Source organism: Marmota monax, unplaced genomic scaffold (assembly GCF_021218885.2).
Source record: "Marmota monax isolate L192 unplaced genomic scaffold, Marmota_monax_Labrador192_F-V1.1 WCK01_AAM20220418_F8-fsc00010, whole genome shotgun sequence".
Lineage (NCBI taxonomy): Eukaryota > Metazoa > Chordata > Mammalia > Rodentia > Sciuridae > Marmota > Marmota monax.
This window is the reverse complement of record NW_026692321.1, coordinates 11,087,108-11,110,237: the sequence shown is the minus strand read 5'-3', so window position 1 is coordinate 11,110,237 and position 23,130 is coordinate 11,087,108. Positions and strand designations below refer to the sequence as shown.

Sequence of the window (23,130 nt, the reverse complement as noted above, 5' to 3'; positions counted from 1 at the left end):
TAGGGCTGCACACACAAGGGACAGACCATAGACACTCGATGAAGAACTCAACAAGTTCATTTGTGAGTCACTTGCTGGAGGGCACCATGCAAGCTCCTGTAGCTTTGCTCACTGAGTCACAGGAAACCTTGAAGAGGGAAAAATGAAAAGTAACTTCTCATTCCTAGTACTAGCCCTTCTGTTGTTAAGAATATAACTCCAGGCCACCAGTGTGCATGGTCTTTGAACACATCCTGGCAAGGTTTGCCTGTTAGACATTTAGAAAGCTACTCGGTTGCAAAACCTTGGGGACTTTAGGTGTTCAGTACTCTGTGTGACCTGGATACACTTTTACCCCAATACCTCTTTGGTTATCTAATATTTCAGCAACAGAACTGCTTGCTATTCCTTACACTATTCTCCTGTCTTCCAGCCTGCCATAAGGTTTGTGTCCCCTCCAAATTCCTATGATGAAATCCTCCAGGTGAGAGTATTAGGAGGGAGAGTCTTTGGGTAACGATTAGGTCATGAGTAGGGAGCCAATGGAATTTGTGCTATTATTAAAAAAGGCCTCAGAGAGTTCAGTGGCCCCTTAGGGGACCAACGGAAGCAATGAAAACAAGCTCTTATCAGGCATTGAATTGTCCAGTCTTGAGAACTGTGAGAAATTAATTTCTCTGCTTATAACCTATCCAGCTTATGGTATTTTGTTACAGCAACTCACATGCACTAAGACACTGGTCTTATGACCTTACCAAGGTTGTATCTTCCTGATAAAAATGTCTTTCTTGAAGCTACAAATCCTACTTAAATTTCAAGGTATCTTGAAAATGTCAGTGGACATATTTATACAAAAATTTCCTGTACTTGTCTTAGGGTGAATATTGCTTTCTTCCTCTTTTAATTATTTACACAGCTTGTTGCATTTCCTCAGGGCTGGGAGCCCTAGGGGAGTGTGGAAGTCTGATGCAAAACCCATACCCCCAGAGCTCCTGGCTACAGGCTTGTTATGGACTGCACTGGTAGCTGTTTATGGAAAGTGAATGACCACTGGTAGCTTCTCTGCATTACTATCCTCAAAGGGATTTCCCTGAGATAGAGATAATGAGGTTCTCAGACATTTTAGTTAGATAGGTTTTGACCTATTCTACGACTAACATCTCTCATCTCTCCCCAGTGAGTGCGCTTCCTACGTGGAGAAGCTGACGGAGAGGTCAGGGATGATCCCATTCACAGCAATGTCAGGGCCCTCACGGCACAGGCCCAGCAGCTCCATAGCAACCTCCCTGGAGAAACAGCGAATGGTCCAAGAACCAGTCCAAGCAGGGACAAGGGAGGGAACATTGAAGGAGACAGTTTTCTTTTGGAAAATACTCCATTGGCCACTAGAGATAACCTTCATTCCCAGACCCCAGGTTGATCAATGATATCAGATACAAGTCCATATCACCATTTTAAGGGTCAGAAAAATCTAGTAACGTGAAACAGCTTTACACTGGGAGACCCATGCATGACTTTGCCTATTCAAGTCTAACCATGTAATGGAAACGGGCTATTTCTTCCTCTTTGGCTCTATTTCCATCTAGAAATAGACTGTCCTTGGGCAATCGGCTGCAGAGACAGCTTTTACAGAGCAGGGCCTTCTGGCTTTAAATTCTTATTATCAGGCTGGAGTCGAGATACTTCCTCTAGGTTGTTAGTTGGAGCAATTAAGAAGTGGGCTCACCTTGAGCCCCCCCCCTTGCCCTCTAAAGGGCTTCAACATCCTCATTTGTAAAAAGGAGAACAGAGCAGGCTGAGTGGCAGCTAAAGGCATCTTTCCAACCTTATCCTGAGGACCAGGAAGTTAAGTTATCAGCTAATAGCATTCCTTCAGGATATCATAGTGGCAACGACCATTGATATCCCTCTAACTGACACCTGCCCTACCATTGATATCCCTCTAACTGACACCTGCCCTATCACAGGAGAGCAAAACCCTAGGGTGTGGAAGCCATCTGAAGTAATCTCACTCCACTGAGACAGGGGAAGGTTATCACTTGGACCTCTCTGGGGTGCACTCTCTCTCTCTAATGCAAGCACTAGTAAGCTAGATTTGGCCTGAGACAACCTCACCAACACACAATGCCCTTGGAGCCTCACGAGGGACCCTGTTTTCCCAAAAATCACATTTATTGTTGCTTCTTCCTTGAGATTTCAGACCCAGCTCTTGCTTTCCACATTAATTCAAGTTGAAGTGCAGCTTCAATCATGTTGGTAAACATTCTGAATGGAAATGAATTCCCAGGTTCTCACTAAAAGTTGCAACATCCTCACCAGCCCAATCTGGATGACATTATGTGTCTTATGTAATGTCTATTTCCCTCAGGGATTAAAATGCTCTGTCTATAGCTCTGCCCAACAGATTTTTAATGTGCTCTTACTCCTAATTACCTCGTATTAACAAGCAGAATCTGAATCCCTCCAAACTGATTATCCAAAAAATGTCTTTTGAGCCAAGAGTTTTATTTTCAAAATTGATTTGGATCAGATGTTGAGAAGCGATAATACTCATCTTTGTTAGTTTCTTTTGATAGAATATCTGATGGGGCAGTACGTGCTCCAGGGACACTGGGCTGTTCAGTGTCTATAAGGCCTCCTGTGCTCAGGTACCTAACTCAGAGCTGCTGATCAACCACACCTGGGCAAGGTGAGTCATCATTCACAAAGCACCCCTCACTCTTAACACCTTCTCATCACAACAAGAGCCTATAAAATAAGCAAGGCTCTGAGTGTTCTTCCCTTTTCACAGATGAGAAAATTAAGGGTCAGAGTTTTTTGTTGTTTTGTTTAACAAAACTATAAGCATAAAGGACTTTTCTACATTTACATGGCTAGCATATGGTAGAGCTAGGTAGCCATCCTGCCTTCTTAGTAAGCTGCATCGCATCTGCTCTGGGGAGAAGGGAAGGAATCTCCCTAGTGATAAGGTAAGAAGAGCTTGCAGAATTGTGTGGAAAATCTGAAGATTCTTTCTGAAGTTGGAGTGGGTGCCAACTAAAGTCATGAGGATGTGGGGGACAGAGGAAGAGATTCCTTCTGGCTTTGAGATTTGGGAAGACCAAGGAGGATTCCCCAGGGAGAAGCTTTGCCCTGGTCCTATAGGATGGCCAGGGTGGAGCAGCGAGAGGGGATCTGATCCCTTGTGCTCCACAATGAAGCCAGCCAGAGCAGCACTGGGATGGTGCTCCTGAATGTGGCCCAGAGGACACAGAAGCACAGAAATGTGGCAGGAAGGCTGGGCAGCCAGTGGTTTGTCACTGCTTGCCACCTGTTGCCAAGGCTCCTGGCTTTCCAACTCCTATGGCTCTAAGTTAGGGGGGTGCCACCTCCAAGAGCTCCATCACAGGCCACAGTGAGAATCCAGAGAGCCAATGGTAAGATGGGGCACATGGAAATGAAAGAAAGGATTGGAACAAAAACAGGGAGGGAGAAGAGAAGAGAGGCCCATGGCAGGAGCACGAACATGGACAAACTTCCTCTTCTATAGCTTGCTTTCTGGACTATCTCTGCAGGACTACCAAGAGGTTTGTATGGGTTGTTTCTTGTTTTTTTTTTTAAATTAATTTATTTTTATTTTGCTCCAACCTAATGTACTTCACATAGCGACCCCTCTTCCAATGCCATGCACACTCCGGGCTCTGAATCACAATAGGTATATTTTGTTTAAGTTTTGGGTTTTTGGTCAATGAGATGTTAGAGTCTCCAAGCAGACTGACAGCTCCTCATGTCTAAATCCACCCTTCCTTTGAGAATCAGCTCATCCTCACCTTCCTAACCAGCCTTCGTTGAACCTTCTGGGCCTTCCCTTCTTGATCACAGGAGACCTGGTGTTGTGGCTGTTTGCATCTGTTTTAATCTCTCTTGACCACAGGCTTCTTGATGGCTCAGACTCCCCCTGGGTGGGAATCTGATGTTCTCGTCCATAGACGCAGTGCTTCACAGCTTCTGGCACATGGAATGCTCCAGAAATGAAGGGAAAGAAGGGATTGCAGTTTATCCCACTAGAGTCTGTCTCTCCATTTGCATTGACATGGAGCTTTAAAGAAAATAAAGCTTAATTGATATGTCCTGAATGAACCAGACGAAAAGTTACCTCCCGACTGCAACACATTCAACAAAGTGCAGAATTGAAATCATTATTCCTACTCTTATGCCAGTGAAATTTATCTAGTGTAGAAGGTGATTTTTCTCTTTTTGTCTTATTGTCAATTAAGATTCAATACCAGTTGTCATAGAACCTAGAATATTCAGTCTGTCAATGCTAGAAGCATCTTTTTTGGTTATTAACTTTTCTTGGGACTACAGAACTATGTATGAAGGCAATGAGAGAGAGATACATAACATGTTACCTAGCTTCAGTGTGTATAGAACTCCCAGTCTGTCTCAGGACATTCCCAGGTTAATGTCTAGACAAGTTCTCAAAACATTATCCATAGATTTTCCTCATAGAACCATCTGGAAGGGCAGAAACCCTGAGGAAGAGACCCAGGAATCTACCAAGGAGCAGTCAGCCCAAGTGACTTTGACGTATGCTGAACTTTGAGAGCTATTGGAAGACATCAACTTTTTTTCATTTGCACAGATGCTAAAGCCTAGAATAACACGAATAAAGGTTCTTATCCCAAGTCACACAACCAATAGAGCAGACCTCAACAAGTACTTTTGATTTTATATTCTACAAAACAAAGGTTATACACCTATGACCTATATGCATAATATGTTTGCATACAAATTTCAAGAAGAACAACCTACTCCTGATAGTAGACTATTAAACATATGAAAACAATTTGAAAGTGAAATTCTAAAACCACACAGAGAATTACAGAATATTTTCATTATACTTTAATGTTTCTTGCCAATCTCAGCAACTCAGGAGGCTGAGACAGAAGGATGGATGTTTGAGGCCAGCCTTGACAATTTAGCAAGATACTGCCTTAAAATAAAAAAAATTAAAGGGCTGGAATATGTAGCTTAGTGGTAGGGCACCCCAGATCCAATCCCCAGTATTGCAATTAATTGAATAAATATTAACAATGTTTCTTTTTCTATTAAAATACTTTATTATCAAATATCCAAATATTCCTGATTTTATGATATAATTTATTTATTTATTTATTTTTAGTATATGTTGCTGGGTAGTTGTGTCAATAGAACTTTCATGAGTAGACTTATTTTTCAATGTCTTTGGACTAGAAAAGTTATTATCAAACACCATGTATATATTTTACTGTAAAATAAAAATGTCTTTGTTAAGTGAAACTAAGCGCCCGGAGGTTGAGTGGACTGATGACGGTGTAGTGACAATGGAGTATTTGTCCTACAGAATGCACAAAGGAAATGAAGATGAATGAACCAATGAATGAACTTGCTCTTAGATGAGCTGGAAGAAACGTTTGCTAAGGCCAAATCACAAAGCTCTTCAGGAAATGATCACTTGGAGTGATGTGGAATGACTTGGCAGGAACTCTTGTTACATGTGAATGAATTTTACTAAAATCAGTGATGCTGAATCAATGATGATCATATTCGATTCTAGATCTCTCACACCTGTCTCAGGGGCACCTTCCAGCTGCCTCACTGATACCCAACACTCTTTTGAGAAGAAAAATTTGTGCAATGAAAAAGGCTGAGATTCAGGAGAGTTGGGCTAGAGCCCAGCAGAGCAGCATTTGGCTGTTTAGTTGCCCCTAAGAATGGATCTCTTTCATCTGCAAAATGATAAGCAGCAGGGATTGAACAAGGCAGCCTCCTCTCTGGAGGACAGGTGTGAGGGTCAGGGCACTGAGCTACTGGTACGAGATGCATCAAAAAAGGTCCTTCAGTGCTACACTACATCCTGTCTGGCAGCTGGGAGGAGGGAATTGCTTTGTGCTTGGGAGGACACAGAACTCAGTGCTGAAGAACCTACTTGGGGAATTAGGATGGCACAGCCCCATGCTGCAGCCTCCTGTGCCACCGTCCCACCCTGGAATGCATAGTGGACTGCTGTTTGACTAGGGTACATTTTCCCATTAAACTTCACATCCTCCTCTGTATCCCATTCTACATTGCCATGGAACTTGGCATGTGAAATAAAATGCATTTCCTTGGCTCTCCAAGGGTAATCGTCAATCATGATGACAAACACAACTCAGGATGGGTTGTACATCATTTTACATCCCTTCTTTCCTTGGGTTTCTACCAAGTGAGGTGACATGACAGGCCCTCTTATTTCCACTGCATAGATAAGAAAACTGAGATTCAGAGAGGCAGAGATTCTGTAAACACAGTACAGCTAGAATTGATTCTCATATCTGTCGGATTTCAAATCCTATTTTCTTCCTTTTTTTTTTTTTTGTAAATAACCTTGTGACTACCTTTTGACTCAACCTGTGCTAGCCCAAATGATTCGTGATGAGAATAATTATGGAAGTCAAACTGCAAACATATATCAAAGTTTATTTAGGGCTCTTTACAGGACTCCAGGTGGTTCCTTGGTTCCTTTGGCCTTGATGTTATGGTAGCTATGCAAATTACAAATGGCATCAGTCCTCCAAGGAAGAGGACCTTGAGATAGGGACATTTCCACTCTCACACGGCTGCTTGCTTTCCTCTAGAGTTGGCCTTCATTTTAAAACTGTGGCCACTTCTGTGAAAACACAGTTAAAATTGCACGCTCTCCATCTTAATTCATGATCTTGATTTGGCAACTAAAATGATTGTTGGAAACAGGAAATTCTCATGGGGAGAAAATCAGGTACTTTATTCGGTTGATGAAATACAAGTTCTTCCCAGCCTATCGGCTGCAGTGCTGTGGTGGGAATAACAGAGCATCTGCTATAACTTCTGTGACCAGAGACACAGACATCCCCGTGTGCGGGGGTGCCAGACATTCCTGACAGAAGGTGTCCTCTTATCAGTTACAGAAGGCTCTGAGTTTGCACATGTCAACAGAAAAGGAAAGGAAGTGTACTACTTTTCTAGGGCTGCCATAGCACAGTACACAGACTACACGGCTTAAAGAAATGTATTGTCTTGGGTCCTGGAGGCTGAAAGTCCTAGACAAAGTCTCCGAAGGACTGGTCTTTCTCTGATCGACTTGTAGACAGCTGTCTTCTCCCTATGTTTCCCCCTAAAAGGACACCAGTTGAACTGCAATAGGACCCTCCCTAATGACTTCCTTTTAACTTAATCACCTTTAAGTACTCGGTCACCACATACAGGCACAATCTGCAGTGCTGAGGCTTAAGGGCTTCAACATAAGAATCGGGGTTGTGTTTGTGTGTGTGTGTGTGTGTGTGTGTGTGATCGTTTAGCTGAAATAGGCACTGAGCTTGAAAAAGTTGAAAACTATCATCTAAGGAATATTTTGTCTTCTAAGGCTCAGAGCGAAGTGCTCCTCCTACCACTGCATCACTTAACTTCTTGTGTTAATACTGTGGTTTGAAATCAACCTCTCTTCTTTCCATTCTTGCCTCAGCACCAGACACATGTGCCATTCCTCTTAGGAGTGAGGATAGCTGTGTCTTCCCCATTAGCTGGGGACCTGGAGAGTCCTTCATTCTTCATCATAGGACTTCCTGAGGAGATACACTAATGCCTGATCTGTGGCTGGCTCTGTTACAGGCCCTGGGGTTTGTGTCGATTGAAATGAGGTGCCGTGTTCCTCAGGACTGAAAGATGATAGCTGCATGGAACTGGGAAGGATCATGCCGCACCTGTTTTACAAAGCTCACTCCAGCAGCTGTTTGGTGGGTGGGCTGCCAAGGAGCTGCCTTGAGACTCCTGTGGAAGGGTTGGTCTGTGAGCCGCGTGGAAGTATTCCCCACTGGAGTGTGCATTCTGCCTTCACTCTTGGTGACGCTGGACAAATGGCCTCATTTTTTCTACCCCCTCACCCCCAGCTTTCTAATGTTTTCACAGCAGACCTCGTGTACAAGTGCCTTGACCTTGGGGATCAGAGGCTTCTGAAGCTGAGCTTGGTAGTTCCTGGCCTTGCAGACGGGTGTCTCCCACTCCCCAGCCCTGGCTGAAGCTCATCAGGATGGGTTCCGGAGCAGCTGAGGTGGAACCTGAGACAGTCAGGTCAGCAGCAGGAGTTGCACCAGGCTGGCTGCAGTGACAGAAGGGCAAAGGCCTCCGTCAGCTTGGCTCATCCCCACCCCACGCAGAGAAGGAACTGCTGCAGACTGCCCGTTCTCCAGAATAATCACTGTGTCTTGCTGAATCCTTGCATTTTTCAGAAGCATTAGAGGCAGTTTTCCTCATCAGTCCCTCTCCTGGGCCTCTTACATAACCCACATCTTTCTCCCTGCCTCTCCCTTCTAGCTTATCAGAACTTCCTTTTTTTTTCTTTTTTCTTTTTCTGTGTATGTGGCATATTTCTTCTGTGATTCTTCCCCAATTTCTGTCCTTGGACAACTCCGGAAGGAGAAAAAGACTTTGCCTGGTTTTTGCCTATTTGACACAAAAGCACAGGCCAAGTTTGGATCTCACTGTTAGGAGGCTGAAGTAAGAGGCTGCCAAGAGAGAGTCAACTAAGTTCAGAGAGTCCTATAGCCCTTTATCGAACAACAACAACAACAAAAACCACTGCACTTGGGGCGAGGTGGGGAGGTGGCAGATGGCTTTGGTACAAGAGCATGAGTTGTACCACGAAGCACGGAGCTATGCTTAACGTTCACATGGCCTCTAGCTTGGGGCAGGGGCTTTGTCAGTGCTGAATTCTTTCAGTAGAGGAAGGAAAGACCTCATTTCTTGCATTTCAATGATTTCTTCAAAGGCTAACCTCCTCCGAATTTAAACAAATAGTGAGGAATAGGCATCCAGTGCTCTTCTGACCACAGGGTGATACTTCCATGAGCGTTAGTGATAGAAAAGTGACTTCTCATTTGTCTGTACATTCCTTGGGGCTAAGAGTAAAGATAGTCCTGAAGCACAGGCTAACTCCAGGTGAGAAGGTAGTAGAAGATGTGACTTAGAAAACTATAGTGACTGGTGTAACAATTTGGAAATGCATTGATCCCACTTCTCTGCAAAAGTATTGTGTATCACTTAAAAAATGGATGCATTTATCAGTATCTCTATATAAAGATGTCTATAAGATAATAATTAATTAATCAATCTTCTTAGGAATGTCATGGTGATCTTATAACATGTACACACACCGTACCTTTCTACACACATTTCAGGAAATAATTTTGTATATACCTGTGGGGCCCCAGGTACACAACACTGGATTAGACATAAGCCTGGGTTTCTCAGTGGCCCGTGCAATAGCTTGTCGTTTATTTAGTTGGCTTTTAATGCAATAAGCACTTGCAAATCTACCAATAAAAACAGCAATTATGATTATGACACAGTCTATATTTCACCACACTGTCATTCCCCATTCCCTGTCTTACCTCTTCCCAACAGAAGCAACCACTGACCTGGATCCTGTATTTTTCATTCCTTTCTTTGCTTTCTTTTATATAACATTTTATTGCATTTATTTGTAGTCCTATAACACATATTTTAATTTTATTTTTGTTTAATTTAGAATTGTTAAAACTTATTTTGCCTTTAGTGTTTTTGCTGGAGTTTAAATATTTTGACTGCTGTGTAATATTTTATTGTAAAAATATTCCAGCTTACTTTCCATTTTTCCTTTGATGAGCATTTGGGCTGCTTTCAAGTTTTGTTGCAGCTGTGAGCATTCTTATACATGTCCCTTCTTGAACTCGGGCAGGAGTGAAATTGTTAGATCACAGGCTACAGGAAATATTTAGCCTCAGAGAAAATGACAATGTTTAACATTCGATACAAGCTTCTCACACACACATATGTATCTGAAGAGTTCATATTACCCCAATTCACATTTGCTCAATTAAATGATAAAAGCAATGTTTTTTTATTTGGTATTTTAGTCAGAAGTAGCTAAAAAATGTATTTCTTTCACATGTATATTGTTACATAGTATACACAAAATGGAAAGACTTAAGTCATGCCAAAACTAGAACCAACACAATTCCATAAACATAGACAAACCATAACACTATGACTTAAGAAAAAATTATATTTTATGGGACAGTTCCATTTAATGTTCAGGCAAAGAGTAGCTTCTAAATAATGTAAGAAGTTAAGACTCCATGATATAGGCATTGATGCTGAGGTATATCACACCTTTTCCTTTGAAATGGGTTGTTGTAGGAATCTGGGTTCTTATGGCATATAAGAGGGATCTTTCTTGGTGAAAAATCCCTCCCAGTTATTCTTTGTTTATTTATTTTTTATTTTTGGTATTGGAGATTGAACTCAGGGGTGATTAACTGCTGAGCCACATCCATAGCCCTTTCTATGTTTTATTTAGAGACAGGGTCCCTCTAAGTTGCTTATGGCCTTTCTAAGTTGTCAAAGCTGGCTTTGAATTTGCAATTGTCCTGCCTCAGCCTCCTCGGCTGCCTAGATTACAGGTATGTGCCACCACAGCCAGCTCTCTCAGGTACTTTCCCTTTAACAGAGATAACACACACACAACCTTTAAAAAGCCAAACAATGTTGTCATTAGAAACCTGCTAATAATTATCAGCAAACCCAATTATCTGATTCTTTGGTTTTTCACTAGATGTTATCATCTTTCAAACAGTATTCAGTGTTTTAACAATTACTCTTCTTGTTCAGAAACCTCTTGATTCATCTCTAAACATATGTATATGTGCACATGCGCGCGCGTGCACACACACACACACACACAAATACTTTTTAAATACTTTTAAACTTGCATTTTTAAAAAGTGCCCATTTTTCTTTTTGGTTAGAAAACTGCCAGAATTGAAACAAACTGACTCCTTCCAGTTAAAATCCCACATAAAGCTACATTTCACCGAGACAGTATTTTCCAGCCCAGGAAATGAAAGGCTGGGCGCCCTACCTTCACGTAGAGCTGCTGGAACTCTTCAAGGTTCAGCCTCCCGCTTGGGCAGTCCTTGAGGAACCCTTTGTACCACTGCTTCAGCTCGTGCTCGTTGAACTCCGTGCTCTTCACCAGGTCCTCCATGACTTCGGGGGCCAGTTTGCTATTTTGTTTCCCCATTCTGCCTGCAGAAAAGCAAAGGGAGGTCATTAGTGCCGTGGCGGTGCCCATTTATAATTGAGGAGATCTGAGCAGCCTCTTAGCTGGGACTCACTCTGGGGTGTCTGATCACTGTCCCCCAAGTCTGCCTCACTCTACTCTGTGTTCTAGAAAAAAATAGGAGCAAAAAAGACTCTTTGGACAGTTCAAGGGCTGCAAGGCTCACCCTTCTCCTTGTGTCACCTGTCACAAGGCATGGACCCCCAAGTGGAAACCAGGCAGCCATTCCTCTTTGTGTTGTTCGTATCAAGTGCATGGAAGCATTTAGTTCTCCTTCTGTGAGTTATGATTCATTAGCACTTGCTGCCCAGGTGTCTAATTCTACATTTAGATCAGAGGGATTTTCAATGGGGTTAGTGACAAGAACAATAAGAAGACTTTATAACCAATTGATCAAAAATGGCTTGGAGCCAACCCCTAAAAACCAAAGGCTAAATGCTTTCTCTGATATGTAGATGTTGACTCAAGACAGGTGTGTTGGGAGGGAGGAGTAGAGGTTCACTGGATTGAACACAGGGGAGTTGGGGGAAGGACGGAGGGATGGGAATGGGAAAGACAGTAGAATGAATTGGACATAATTTTCCTATGTTCTTATATGAATATACAACCAGTATAACTCCACATCATGTACAACCACAAAAATGGGAAGTTATACTCCATGTATGTATGATATGTCAAAATATATCCTACTATCATGTATAACTAAAAACAACAAATAAAAAAATATTTAAAATGGCTTAGAACTGGGTGTGGTGGTGCATATCTGTTATCCCAGCTATGGAGGCGACTGAGGCAGGAGGATCACAAGTTAGAAGCCAGCCTAAGCAACTTAGTGAGACCCTGCCTCAAAATAAAATAGAAAGGGCCAGGGATGTAGCTCAGTGATAGAGAACTTGCCTAGCATGTGTAAGGCTCTGGTCTCATTCCCTAGTCCACCACCACCAAAAGTTAAAAAAAACGGGGGTGGGGATCTGGATAAGTAATCATAGTGCATTTAGTTGACCTAGTTCTAAAGCTGTAGCTTTTTTTTTTCAAATAAAAATAACTCACATTAATTTCTACTTCTTTCATTTTTACAAACTTCCTATACTTCATCTTCAGAATTAACAAAACTTTAATGGCTTTTTCTAGAGATTAGTTGGTGAACTTTAGTTAACATGATTCCAAGTTATTGATAGGAAGGAAAATAATAGTACATAAGATAATGTTACCTATACTAATGATAGGTGTGTGGCTAACATCATATTAGCATGCTGGGGGATGGGAAAAATTTTGGAGTCATTCCTAATTTTTACTCCTGACATGGCCATTTAACTTATGTGTTATTTAGGGCAGTATTAATTAACCATGCCGTCTTTAATTTCTTCACTAAATTAAGCAGATATAATAAAGTTCTCTCAGCTTTACTGTGATGGTTAATTAAGAAATGAGTAGGTAAATAAAGACCCAAAAAATATTTAGAAATTATTATAGTAGTTGTACTCGTGCTGGAAAATTCAGGATATATTTTTGAATGTCCTTTAAGATTTCTGTTTTATAATAATAATATAAGTAAAGCATGACAAATTAACCTCAGAGTGTTTCAAAAGGTCAAGAGAAATCTTGAAAATCTGAGGGACAACCAGAATAAGAAAAATACCAGAAGATCTTTAAAATCGAGTCATAGGTGAGTGAGTTAAGTTTTGAAGAATTTGTGCAAGTGGACCTCATTCTGCAACATGCTTGAAATGGGTTTTCAACCCAAGATCCAGGCAGGTCTACACTTGCTACAGTCAAGAGGGATAATCTCATCACATACTTTGCAGTTATTATTTTTTAAAGCTTCTCCTAAAGGAGACTCCACACCCACTGTCAGTAACCTGCCCTAACATTGAACAACTCTCTCACCATAATAGAACCTGACCATGCTTGCTACTTCCAGGGAAAGCTTCCACCAGAGCCCCATCCTAGCTGCATACAGCACTGGCTGTCAGTTACCTTCCAAGCTCCTGTGTTTGAGAGAAGGACTTGGGGGTCAGCAACTATGTCCTTTACTGTGAAGCTTCTCATGTTTTGCTGTTGATTTCGAGTTCCAAGTCTCTTATTAGCAACTGTCTCTTAATTGTAAGTTGTGGGATGCCACAGCTGGATTTGGAAATCAAGTGGGCACTCAGGTGTCAGGGTTAATTAATTTGGGTAAGAAAACTGTAATTCATGGTTATCCTGACAATCAAAAAAATGTATTTTTGCCAAACCTTTCAGTACTTCACTTTGTCTTTTTCAGTAGAGAAGTATAGACCTTCACTATTAAACTAGAACCTCACTTAACAGAGAACCACTCAATATGGAATGTTGCCTGTGGAGTAGGCACTGAATGGAACGTTTCTCACACTTTAACTCTAAGACAACCGGGCAGCAAGGACGAGGGCAGCTCCCTGAATCTCAGCACACTGGGTGACTTGTAGATCACACAGCTCAGCAGAGCCAAGCTGGAAATTTGAACCTGGATCCACAAGACTCCAGTGCATAATCTTAGATTGGAGGACAAACGTTATTTCAGAGGAAGGAACAGGGGGAGCAAAAGCAGGAAGGTCAGAGGGATCTGAAACAGTTCCAGGAAGGGATGAAAGAAGGTTCTTTTTCTTTGCCAGACGGGCTGCCTTGTTTGGAAAAGACAGGTTTATTAAAACCACAAGCTCAGAAATGACTTTGTATTAATGATGGAAAAATGGATTAAAGGGTATTAAAAACCACCTCTCCCAAGAGCCTTTAGAAACTCAACAATGTATCAATTCAAGAAAACTGGAATTGTCCACAGATCATTTGTGATGCCTTAACCATTCTCTCTGGCTGGCAGGAGATAGTCTCTTCTACATGCCGGAGCATTGTCAGGACCATGAGTCACAGCTTTGGAGATTCAGTGCATAACTCCAGGCCAGGTGATTATGGGTCATGGTCAGTACCACTGTTCAGGTGTGCCGGCTAATGGGTGGATCATGCAGAAAGTCAAGTTCTGGCCTGGCTTGGCATGACATTGCCACTGCCCTCACCAGGCCTCATCAGATCGTCTCTGGAGTGATGATTGACCTCCTCCCTGAGCGCCTCAACTTCAACTTACCTTCTGCTCAACTGAGTGAATTTCTGAAATAAAAGCCTTGCCATCTGGTTTGTGCCCTAAAACCTTCCATACTTCTTTTTGTCCAGGCTGCAGCCCCATCTCTTTAGCATGGTATAAGTCCGTCCCTGCCTCCTTGTATTCTTATTTTCTGCCAATCTGTCTTTGCACTTCATGTGCTAACAGTAATGAACTGTTTCAGGTTCTAGAAGTGTTCCATACTCCCATGGCTCTGCGTATGCTATTCTCTTTTCCTAGAGTGACATTCCCCCTGTGTCTGCTCAGTGGACTTCTTCCCCTTCTTTACGTAGCTTCATGTACCACTTCTGGGAAGCTTTCCCTGCAGACTTGGACACTCTTTGTCCTTGGTGTCTTCCTTCCCTTGATCATCATTTATTTCTCCAATGGATTATTAGATTCTTGGGAGAGGGGACTTAATTCTCTTTGCATCCTTTGTAATTTGTTCTGGGTATTCAAGAAGTATTTTTTGAGGAAGTGAATAAATTAGGGGAACAGAGACAACTGGCATATTTTCATCCCCCCCCCCCCCCGAAAATCAACCTCATAATCTAGATATGAGGAAAGTCAATGCAGTCACAAGCTTAAGTAGAAAACTCCTCAGGGGGAGGAGTGTTGACTTAATTGTATGGAAAACAGCCTGCCCTCCCAGAGAGGGCTCATTTTCTGTTCTCATCATTTAATTCTGGGCACCTGGAAGGCAGGGCCTGTGTCTTTTATCTCAGGGTCTTCAGTAATTGGCATGAAGATGGCACTTGGTGATGTTTGCTGGGTGAGTGGAAGTGTGGATGGATTGATGCTCCTACCTGTGCTGCTTTTGTTTGGGGCTGCTGTGACATGGGCCAAGTAGTGGTTCTCATTATGGGATCAGGTTGGTAGAAAGGGTAAAAATGACAGCAAATCTTTTAATATTCCCAATAAAGAGTTTCCATGACATAATGTGGGCAGCAGGGGCAGGAAGGAGAGTGCCAGCTCTCTCTCTCTCTCTCTCTCTCTCTCTCTCTCTCTCTCTCTCTCTCAAATTATCTGTCATCTTGGGTGAAATACTTTTCCTTCCCTCTTCTCAGTTTCCCTATTTAAAAATGAGTAATTTGGATCAGACAATCTTTAAGATTCTTCCAACTCCACCATTCACTGATTTTTCTGAACAAGTTTTGTGACTGTCAAATATGGGTGACAGACTTCAGATTGGCTTGTCTCAGCCCACATTGGCTCTACGGAGTTTTACCTGAGAGCCTGTCAGAACTTGAGCATTTTGTTGCCCAAGAAGGGAGGGGATGCAAACCAGGGTTCATTCCTTGTAAGCTGTTGTTCTAGGCAACAATGTAAAATGCAGCCCCACCCCAAAACTAAGGAATTCATCACTTTGTGTTTCAATAGAGAGAATTTCAGTGCTACACACAAAATGGAACTGGCGGAAGGGCTTTGGAGTTGAGAGAACTCCCTGAAGATAGCGCTCTGGGAAAGGAAAGTCCAGCCCCACTTACTTGCAAATGATCCCAGGAAAAATGGTATTTTTTAAAAAAACAACTGTAGTGTACAAGAGGATTTCGTGCAACAAAACTAACTAATATAACAATGCTCTAAGAGAGAGATGATAGTCCCTCCTCTTTTAGTGATGAGCACTTTGAAGGCTGGGGAAATTAAACCATTTTCCTTGGCTCAACCAGCAAGTGAAGGCTAAGTGCAGGCTGAAGAGAGTCCTCCGTGCTCTTGGCTTTCTAAAGCAGGACATCATCTTCTCTTGCCTGAATTATGCGACCACCTCCAACTGCTCTGCCTGCCTTAGGTCTTTTCACCTCCCACTCATGTCCTATCCTGTCTCAGTAGCAGGTTCCAGAGCAGAGGAGGCAGAGCATGCAAGAGAGTATCCTGCAGGAGGGTGGGGGGTGGGCAGGAGAACTTCCTAGAAGAAAGTTTCTAGCAGGAGGCTGAGAAGCACCTGAATCCATTTCTTTACATAGATTCTTTGGTGTTAAAGAAGATTTGGTTAAAGTGTGTGTGTGTGTGTGTGTGTGTGTGTGCCTGTGTGCACTGCTCTGAGCTCCTTCCTTTCCCTCTCTATTTAATTCTAGCTCCCCAGGACATACCAGGGCCTATTGACTATAGTGAGGCACACAGAACAGCACAGCGAGCTCCTCCCAGGTAATCCTGCAGTCAGCCTGGCTGCCTCTTGGTGAGATTCATCTAAAGTCTGAGTGGCTGAGATGGAGCAGCACAGCCACATGTGTAGAGACACACAGCATAAGCACATCAGTGGGTAAGAGGCTTGGAAATCGGCCCAGAGCTGCAGAAGAAAGGGCTTTAGAGACTAGGGCTGCAGGTCCCAGGAACGCATGCGATGCCAGCTAGCATGGAAAGAGACTTGAATGGGAGTCCAGCTGGTTCTGGTGCTTGATGACTCAGGTCAGCCTTGAATAAATCAGGTCCTCTTTCCAGTCCCAGGCTCCTGACCTGCACATGAAATAACTGCAAGAGTCTGGCCTTGCTCATGCTTCAGTTCCTGCCTGGTATGACCTTTTTATCCCTTGGCACCTGTCTAAACCTTAGTCTTCATGCCAGGCTCAGTCTAATCTTGCCTCCTCTGTGATCCTTCTCTACTGGCTTTTGCCATGAACCCAAAGGGTTTGACCCAAAAGAGTCCAGAAGCAAATCTTTCAGGCTTTGGTCTTCTTCAGTGTGTCATCTTTGAATTCTTAATGCAAGAACCCAGCACGGGGACCTTGAGACAAAATCAGGAATGCCAGGAAGGGAGCAGAGAGAACCTGGGTCACTGTGGTTTTGTGTCAGTAATGACCAGGGTACAATTAACTTAATGGAAGAAGGCAGAGAACCCCAGGGAAACTCAGCTGGGCAGACATGGCTAGGCATCTTCTGAGAGGCCCTGTGTTGACATGGTGGGATGTAAAGGAAGACACGGTCCCACCCTTGAAGGACTCAGACCTGAACGCAGGAGATGTTTGCAACTTCTGGAATGTGAAGTCTGAGAAGACGGGCTCTCACAGCAGAGAGCTATGGTGCACAATGGGGACACAGGGACACAGGGACACAGTCCCACCAAGCAGGCAATTTCACTTAGGACTGCTCCAGCTAAGAACTCCTAAGCAGTGTTTCCTAATCCTGCCTAGATGCCAGAATCACCCCTGGCTGCTTTGTCAACACGGTCCATGGGACCCTCCCTCAGGGGAAATCTGTACACATCCTTGCAACTCAGGCGAATATGATTGTCAACTTGGGGTATACTGCTGCATAGCATGAAGAAAAGCCAAAGCAGATGGTTTAAGCAGAAAACACCCAGAGCAGTGCAGACGGAACCCAAGTTCCCTCTGCTCCCTCCCTGGCATCCCTGATATGGTCTCAAGATCCCTGTGCTGGGGTCTAGCATTAAGTATTCAAACCTGACACACTGAAGAAGACCAAAGCCTGAAAGATTTGCCTCTGGACTCTTTTGGGTCAACCCTTTGGGTTCAGGTTAGAGGTTTGAGGCTCAGGACAGTGATGGGTTCTCTCAGATCCCAAGGGCAGGTGATCCTGAGCTGAGAAGCCAAGTTTTCTACCCAGTTGGGTGTCCCCCCACCTCTGCAGGGTGTTTTCCCTGTGTCAAACACTCAAAGTATGTTTGTCTTTACACAAAGGCGTTGAAACCACCTCCGTCACCAAGTCCTGTGAATCCTATAAACAAATGAGACTAGGTTTCCAGTTCAACAGTCGTTGAATCAACACTGACATCCATGCCTCAGAGTTTCCCAGCACCTTGTCTGCGGCTTTGTTTTCTAATAAAGTTGAATATCGGACACTCTGGCTCTTTCTACTCCTCTCGTCTTCATCCTTCCAAAGTCAAGTATTCACAAGGCCCCAGCAGCATTTCCCAGGGGACAGGGAGAGTGTTGATCACAGGCTGGCATTTCATGCCGTGTCTGGAAACCAGAGCAGCTTCAGGAAAGAAGTCTTTTTGCATGGTGTTCTCAGTGACATTGCCTTGAACCTGAACCTCGTGGGATTACAACTGAGGTTCTGGCCTGCAAGCATGAAATAGGCAGCGAGGCACAGACTTCATCCTTGGGGACTCAAGATAAAAGGAGAAAGTACATATTTGATCTATAATAAATGAGGAAATGAGAAACAAAAACTTTGATGGCAGTGGCAGTGGCACTGTTCAAGCAGGTGGCAACAGGTGTATTCACGAAAGGGTGATAAAGACATGGAGGTAAAGGTAGAAGTGGTCCCAGGGATCTATCATCTGATCCAACCCCTTTTGTCTTCTAGAGGTTGCCAGGGGGAGGTCAGGGCACTTATGCCAGGGAACATGGCAGGCTGTAACAGAGCCCAGAGTGCCCTCAGCATGCGGTTTGTAGGCTGCTGCTGTGCCCAGGCCTTTAATCCTTGTGTACTGAGGTGGGTGAAGGTCCTAGGCCCTGTGGAATGGGAGGAGCCAGTGTACGTGGCCAGGGTGTGAAGAGTGGTCTCCCTCCGTGGGCTTGTCCTAGTTGCTTCTAGCCACATTCCCACCTGAGCTTGCCCTCTGCAGGGCAGGGCCTGAGCCTGAAGTGTTCGGAGGGGTCTTAGCTAGACAAAAGGAACATCCCTGACTCCAGGTGGGAGCTGCCAGTGGACATTAGTCTTTGGGTCTCGTAGTTGTTCACCAGCAAAAATCCAACTGGTAATGTGGGAACCAGGGCTTCTGAAACTCTGATAAAGCAAAGGGTCAAAACTGACAGCTCAGACCAAGAAAGGATAAACTTTTCCCAAGCATCTGAGGAGGAGAACTCAGGCCAAAGCCTTCTGTGTAGCCTGGCGTCAGCCTGTGTCTTTTCGAAAAGCTTCTACTCAGTGTCCTTGCACCCCATTTTGTTGGTTCCCTTTCCTTTCTATTAGGCTTGATATCCCTTCTAGTTTCACTTGGACTGAGTTTAGTGTGTGTGTGTATGTGTGTGTGTGTGTGTGTGTGCGCGCGTGTGCATGCTGGGGGTCAGACCTGGAATCAAATGATGTTCCTTTAAATACAAAGTATATGACTTTTGATAAGTTACTTAGCCCAATGGAACATCAGTTTCCTTATTTGTTAAATGAAAATGATGTTCTTTGCTCTTGGGGATGTAAACAGGATATGTAAAATATCATGTTGAGTTTTTTTCTAATAGTGCCTTTTCAAACATTAAGCAGGAGTTCAGTGACAGTAGCTTTAACAGTCCTCATTATGGGGATCCAGCACATGAACTTCTTCAAAAGGTGGACACTTCATGATTTCGACTGTGACCCTGAGTCACTCTAACCTTAATACCTGGTACTAAGCCTGGTATGTGTGAACACAAGTACCCAAAATGTGAGACAGGGAAATTACTATTGAACTGCGGATTCTCTTGTATGGGAAAGTGCTTCCTATCTGGCCCAACATAGGAAAGTCACCAAGGATCCCACAACCCAGACTGAGCATCAACTGTTGAGTGGATGGTTTCCATCCAGTTCCTCGCTCACCCACTGAGCAGAAGTGTGAGCTGATTAATAGCTGGTGGCCTTTCACCGGGGACTGTTTCAAGCAGCCACCCCCTTTTCTGCATCTTATTCTTATTTCCCTGCGTGTCCCGACCATTCTATGTATTTCCGAGCATTGGCTTTTATGAAAGGAAACGGGCCACCTTTGGCAGTGTCAGAACCTCACTTAGTCCTGGGAGGTAGCAGAGGAAATGCCTTCATTAATAATCACAGCCTTCTGTCCAACAGATTGTGTTCTAGGTTGTGCTGCCAAGTCCCAGTGGGAAGGGCCCGTGGCCCTTATCTCAGAGCAGCAGGGAGCTGCTGAGAGAGAAGAGCAGACCAGGAGTGTCCCACGTCATCTGCACATCCCTGTCACAGGGCTGGGCCTGAAGCATCAGGGGTGCACCACTTTCCTTCCTCTCAGAGTGAGGCTTGGGATATTGGAGGAGTGATTAGCACACCCACGTGTCTGCAGTAGTGACCGAGTCACTCATCTCCTGAGTCTCCGGGCCACTGTTCTTCCCCTCCAAGGGAAATTTGTTATCTCTACAGAAATTCCAAAAAGGTACTTAACTTTGATGTTCTACTATGAAGATGGCTTTATATAAGTAAAATGTTCTACCTGAAGAAAATATGATGCTAAAAATCAATCAATTCCTTATTTGTTCAACAAATTTTTAAACTCAGCATTTCTGTATGGTTTCCAAATTGATCTCCAGGGCATCTTTCCTGAACACTAGATAATGTCTCCAGCTGCCTGCTATGCATTTCCACCATTGTATCCTACAAACACATCAAAACCGATGTATCCCAACATTCCTTTTCCCCTAAAATCTCTTTTTTTTTCATTTCTTCTCTCAGGGTAATGGCCCAGCCATCTTCCCAGGGTCCCATTCATCCTGCTATCTTGAGCTTCTCTATTTCCTTCATGTTCCTGTATCTAATCAATTATCGAGTTAAGTAGTTTAGTAGCATCTACCTCCTAACTCAACTCTATCTACTTCCTTCTGCTTCCAATGCCTTGGTCCGGGCCATTATCACCTCTCACCCTGATGATGGAAGTTGCCTCCTACCTTGCTTCCCCATCCTCAGTCTTGCCCTGCTCAAATCCATCTTCACACTGCAGCTTGAAGGATCTTTCTAAACCACAAACCCCACTCATGTCACTCCTTTTAAACCCTGCAGTGGTCTCTCCCTAGCTTATTTTGAGCTCCAGCACTTCCCAGGCCTGCTCACTGGGGTCTATTCTTCCCATCCTTCTCCCCTCCTAGCACAACTTTAGTCTCCACGCTCCCCGTGTGTCCACCCTATGCTCCAACCTCTTGTATCATATCCAACCTCTCTGATGGTTTCCTTTTGGGGTTCTTTTTGCTTTGAAGACAGTTCCCATTAATAGCACCATGCTTTTCTAGTGAACTCCATATTTCAAAATACACACAAGGCTTCTCCATCAATGACTTCATTGTCTGGCTTTCTATTTTACAAGCTGATGGCACATTGCACAGCTACTGTCCCTGCATCCTGCCACGGCAATATCTGTCATGCATGTCTTTCATCGCTCCACACGTGGGGATCTGCAAGGACAGAGTGATTGTGTCACTCACTCAACACCTAGTTCGGAGCCTACAACTTAGCAGGTACCCAGAAATATTGTTGAATCAATTAGTTACTTTCTTATCCCTGCCATCAGCATCTAGAATTTATCAGCTGAGTTCTAAAACAGAGACTATGAAACAGATCGAAGATGACTGTACTAAGTGCCATTAGTGGGAGACAAGTAAGGTGGAGAGAGAGAGAGGAAAGGAGAGAAAGAGAGAGAATGCACAAGAGAGAGCTCCTGAGATTCTTATTAGGAAATCAGCAACAAAAACCTGTAGAAATTGAAAAATTGCATAAAGAATATTTTAAAAAGCAGTCCCTCAAAATTATTTCAAGAAAATAATCACAGAGACAACACTCTTTAGAGACATATTTACAAGACAGGTACTCCAGCATTGTTCTCTTTTAAAAAATGTCTCTCAGAGGAAACAGACTAAATAAATTTTGGTAGTGCTACATGGTGAAAATTGAGTGATTAACAGTGACACTGGAGGTCTGCATGGACTCACATGGATCAGTATTGACTCAGCATTGTTTATCTAAATTAAAACAGAAATATGCAATCAAACACCATAGTTTCAGGGATAAACACTTGACTGAAGACATATATTAAATACCTCAGAGTAGAGGAAGGGAGTGTAGTCAACATAGAAGATAAGGAAAAATTAAAAAACATATAAGAAAATGCAAGGAGGTCTCCATATAGGCAATGATGGAGTGTGCCAGGAACTCAGTGGTGTTACTAACCTGAGTGCATACTTGATGCCCCCAAAAGAAAGACGAAAGTAGAAGAAAAGAGATATTGCAATCAACTGCTCAGTGGGAAAAGCAGGTCACAAAACAGTGCATAGTATCACCTTGCTCTTGCCTAACACACACACACTTGCTCAAGCTGTGAGCTTGGGAAGTCTGACCAGTTCATAATTTACATCAAAATCTTAACAACGTAACTGTGAGCAGTGTACTAGTAATATTTTCCTCTCCATATCTTTCTGAATTTCTGTAGTGAGCACATATGACATTTATAATCAGGAAAAAAATGCACAAATACAATTTCCATTTAAAGAAACAATTGTCTTTTATTCACAAATGCATCAATCTTGGGAATCCTGAAACAAGAACTGTGGTGGGGCCTCCCAACAGAACTGCATCCTTTCAATCAGTTCACAGCAATATTTCAGGATATACTTGTAGGCCAAAGAGCTTTAGTTCCCAGTCATCCTATTAACTCTGGATGAAGTGATGAATATGGAAAAGATGTTCAGGAAAACCCCAGGCTGCCATCTGAGCACCGCAGAAGCTAACGGGGACACAGTGTCAAAATCAAGATGGATGGGTCAGGATCTGCCATGTCAGCAACTTCTCCAGGCTCTCGTTTGTCACCTGTGAGACTGATGATAACAGTGCCAATGTCAGCGTGTTATCACAAGGCTCAAAGAGATGTAAGACAGGAGAGAGCTTTGTAAATGCTTGAAGCTCTACTCAATGCTCATTATAGTGATCGAAATTCAAGTTTGAATATAGAAAGCTCAAAGATCAAAAAAGTCGATGACTCCACAGATCATCACTTCTGAGTTCCTAAGGCTGGGTCTAGTGTCCAGTGAAGTGGGGAATGAGAGCTACCTGAAGATCAAGGGAAAGACTCAGAAGGCTTTAGAAACAGTAACATCTCTGAGCCAACCTAACCTACCCTCTTTCCAGGAAATAAGGAAATGACGATTTTTCTCTGAAAGTAAAACACATCCTTCTGGGTCCTCAACCTGGAACCATTGGCCACAAACCCAGATGACATCTTCTGCAAGTTTCCTAGGGTCCTCCCAGAGGCCTGGGTG

The 23,130-nt window shown here is 43.4% G+C and overlaps 1 protein-coding gene across 2 annotated transcripts in view; it reads right to left on the bottom strand.

The window, feature by feature from the left end:
• Vsnl1 (visinin like 1) overlaps window positions 1-23,130 on the bottom strand; it is a 124,415-nt gene that overhangs the window by 50,672 nt on the left and 50,613 nt on the right. For both annotated transcript variants that reach the window (XM_058578373.1, XM_046441300.2), the window contains exon 2: window positions 10,912-11,078. In XM_058578373.1, coding sequence (XP_058434356.1) covers window positions 10,912-11,073 — 162 coding nt within the window. In that variant the 5' untranslated portion in view covers window positions 11,074-11,078. The remainder of the gene's footprint in view (window positions 1-10,911; window positions 11,079-23,130) is intronic.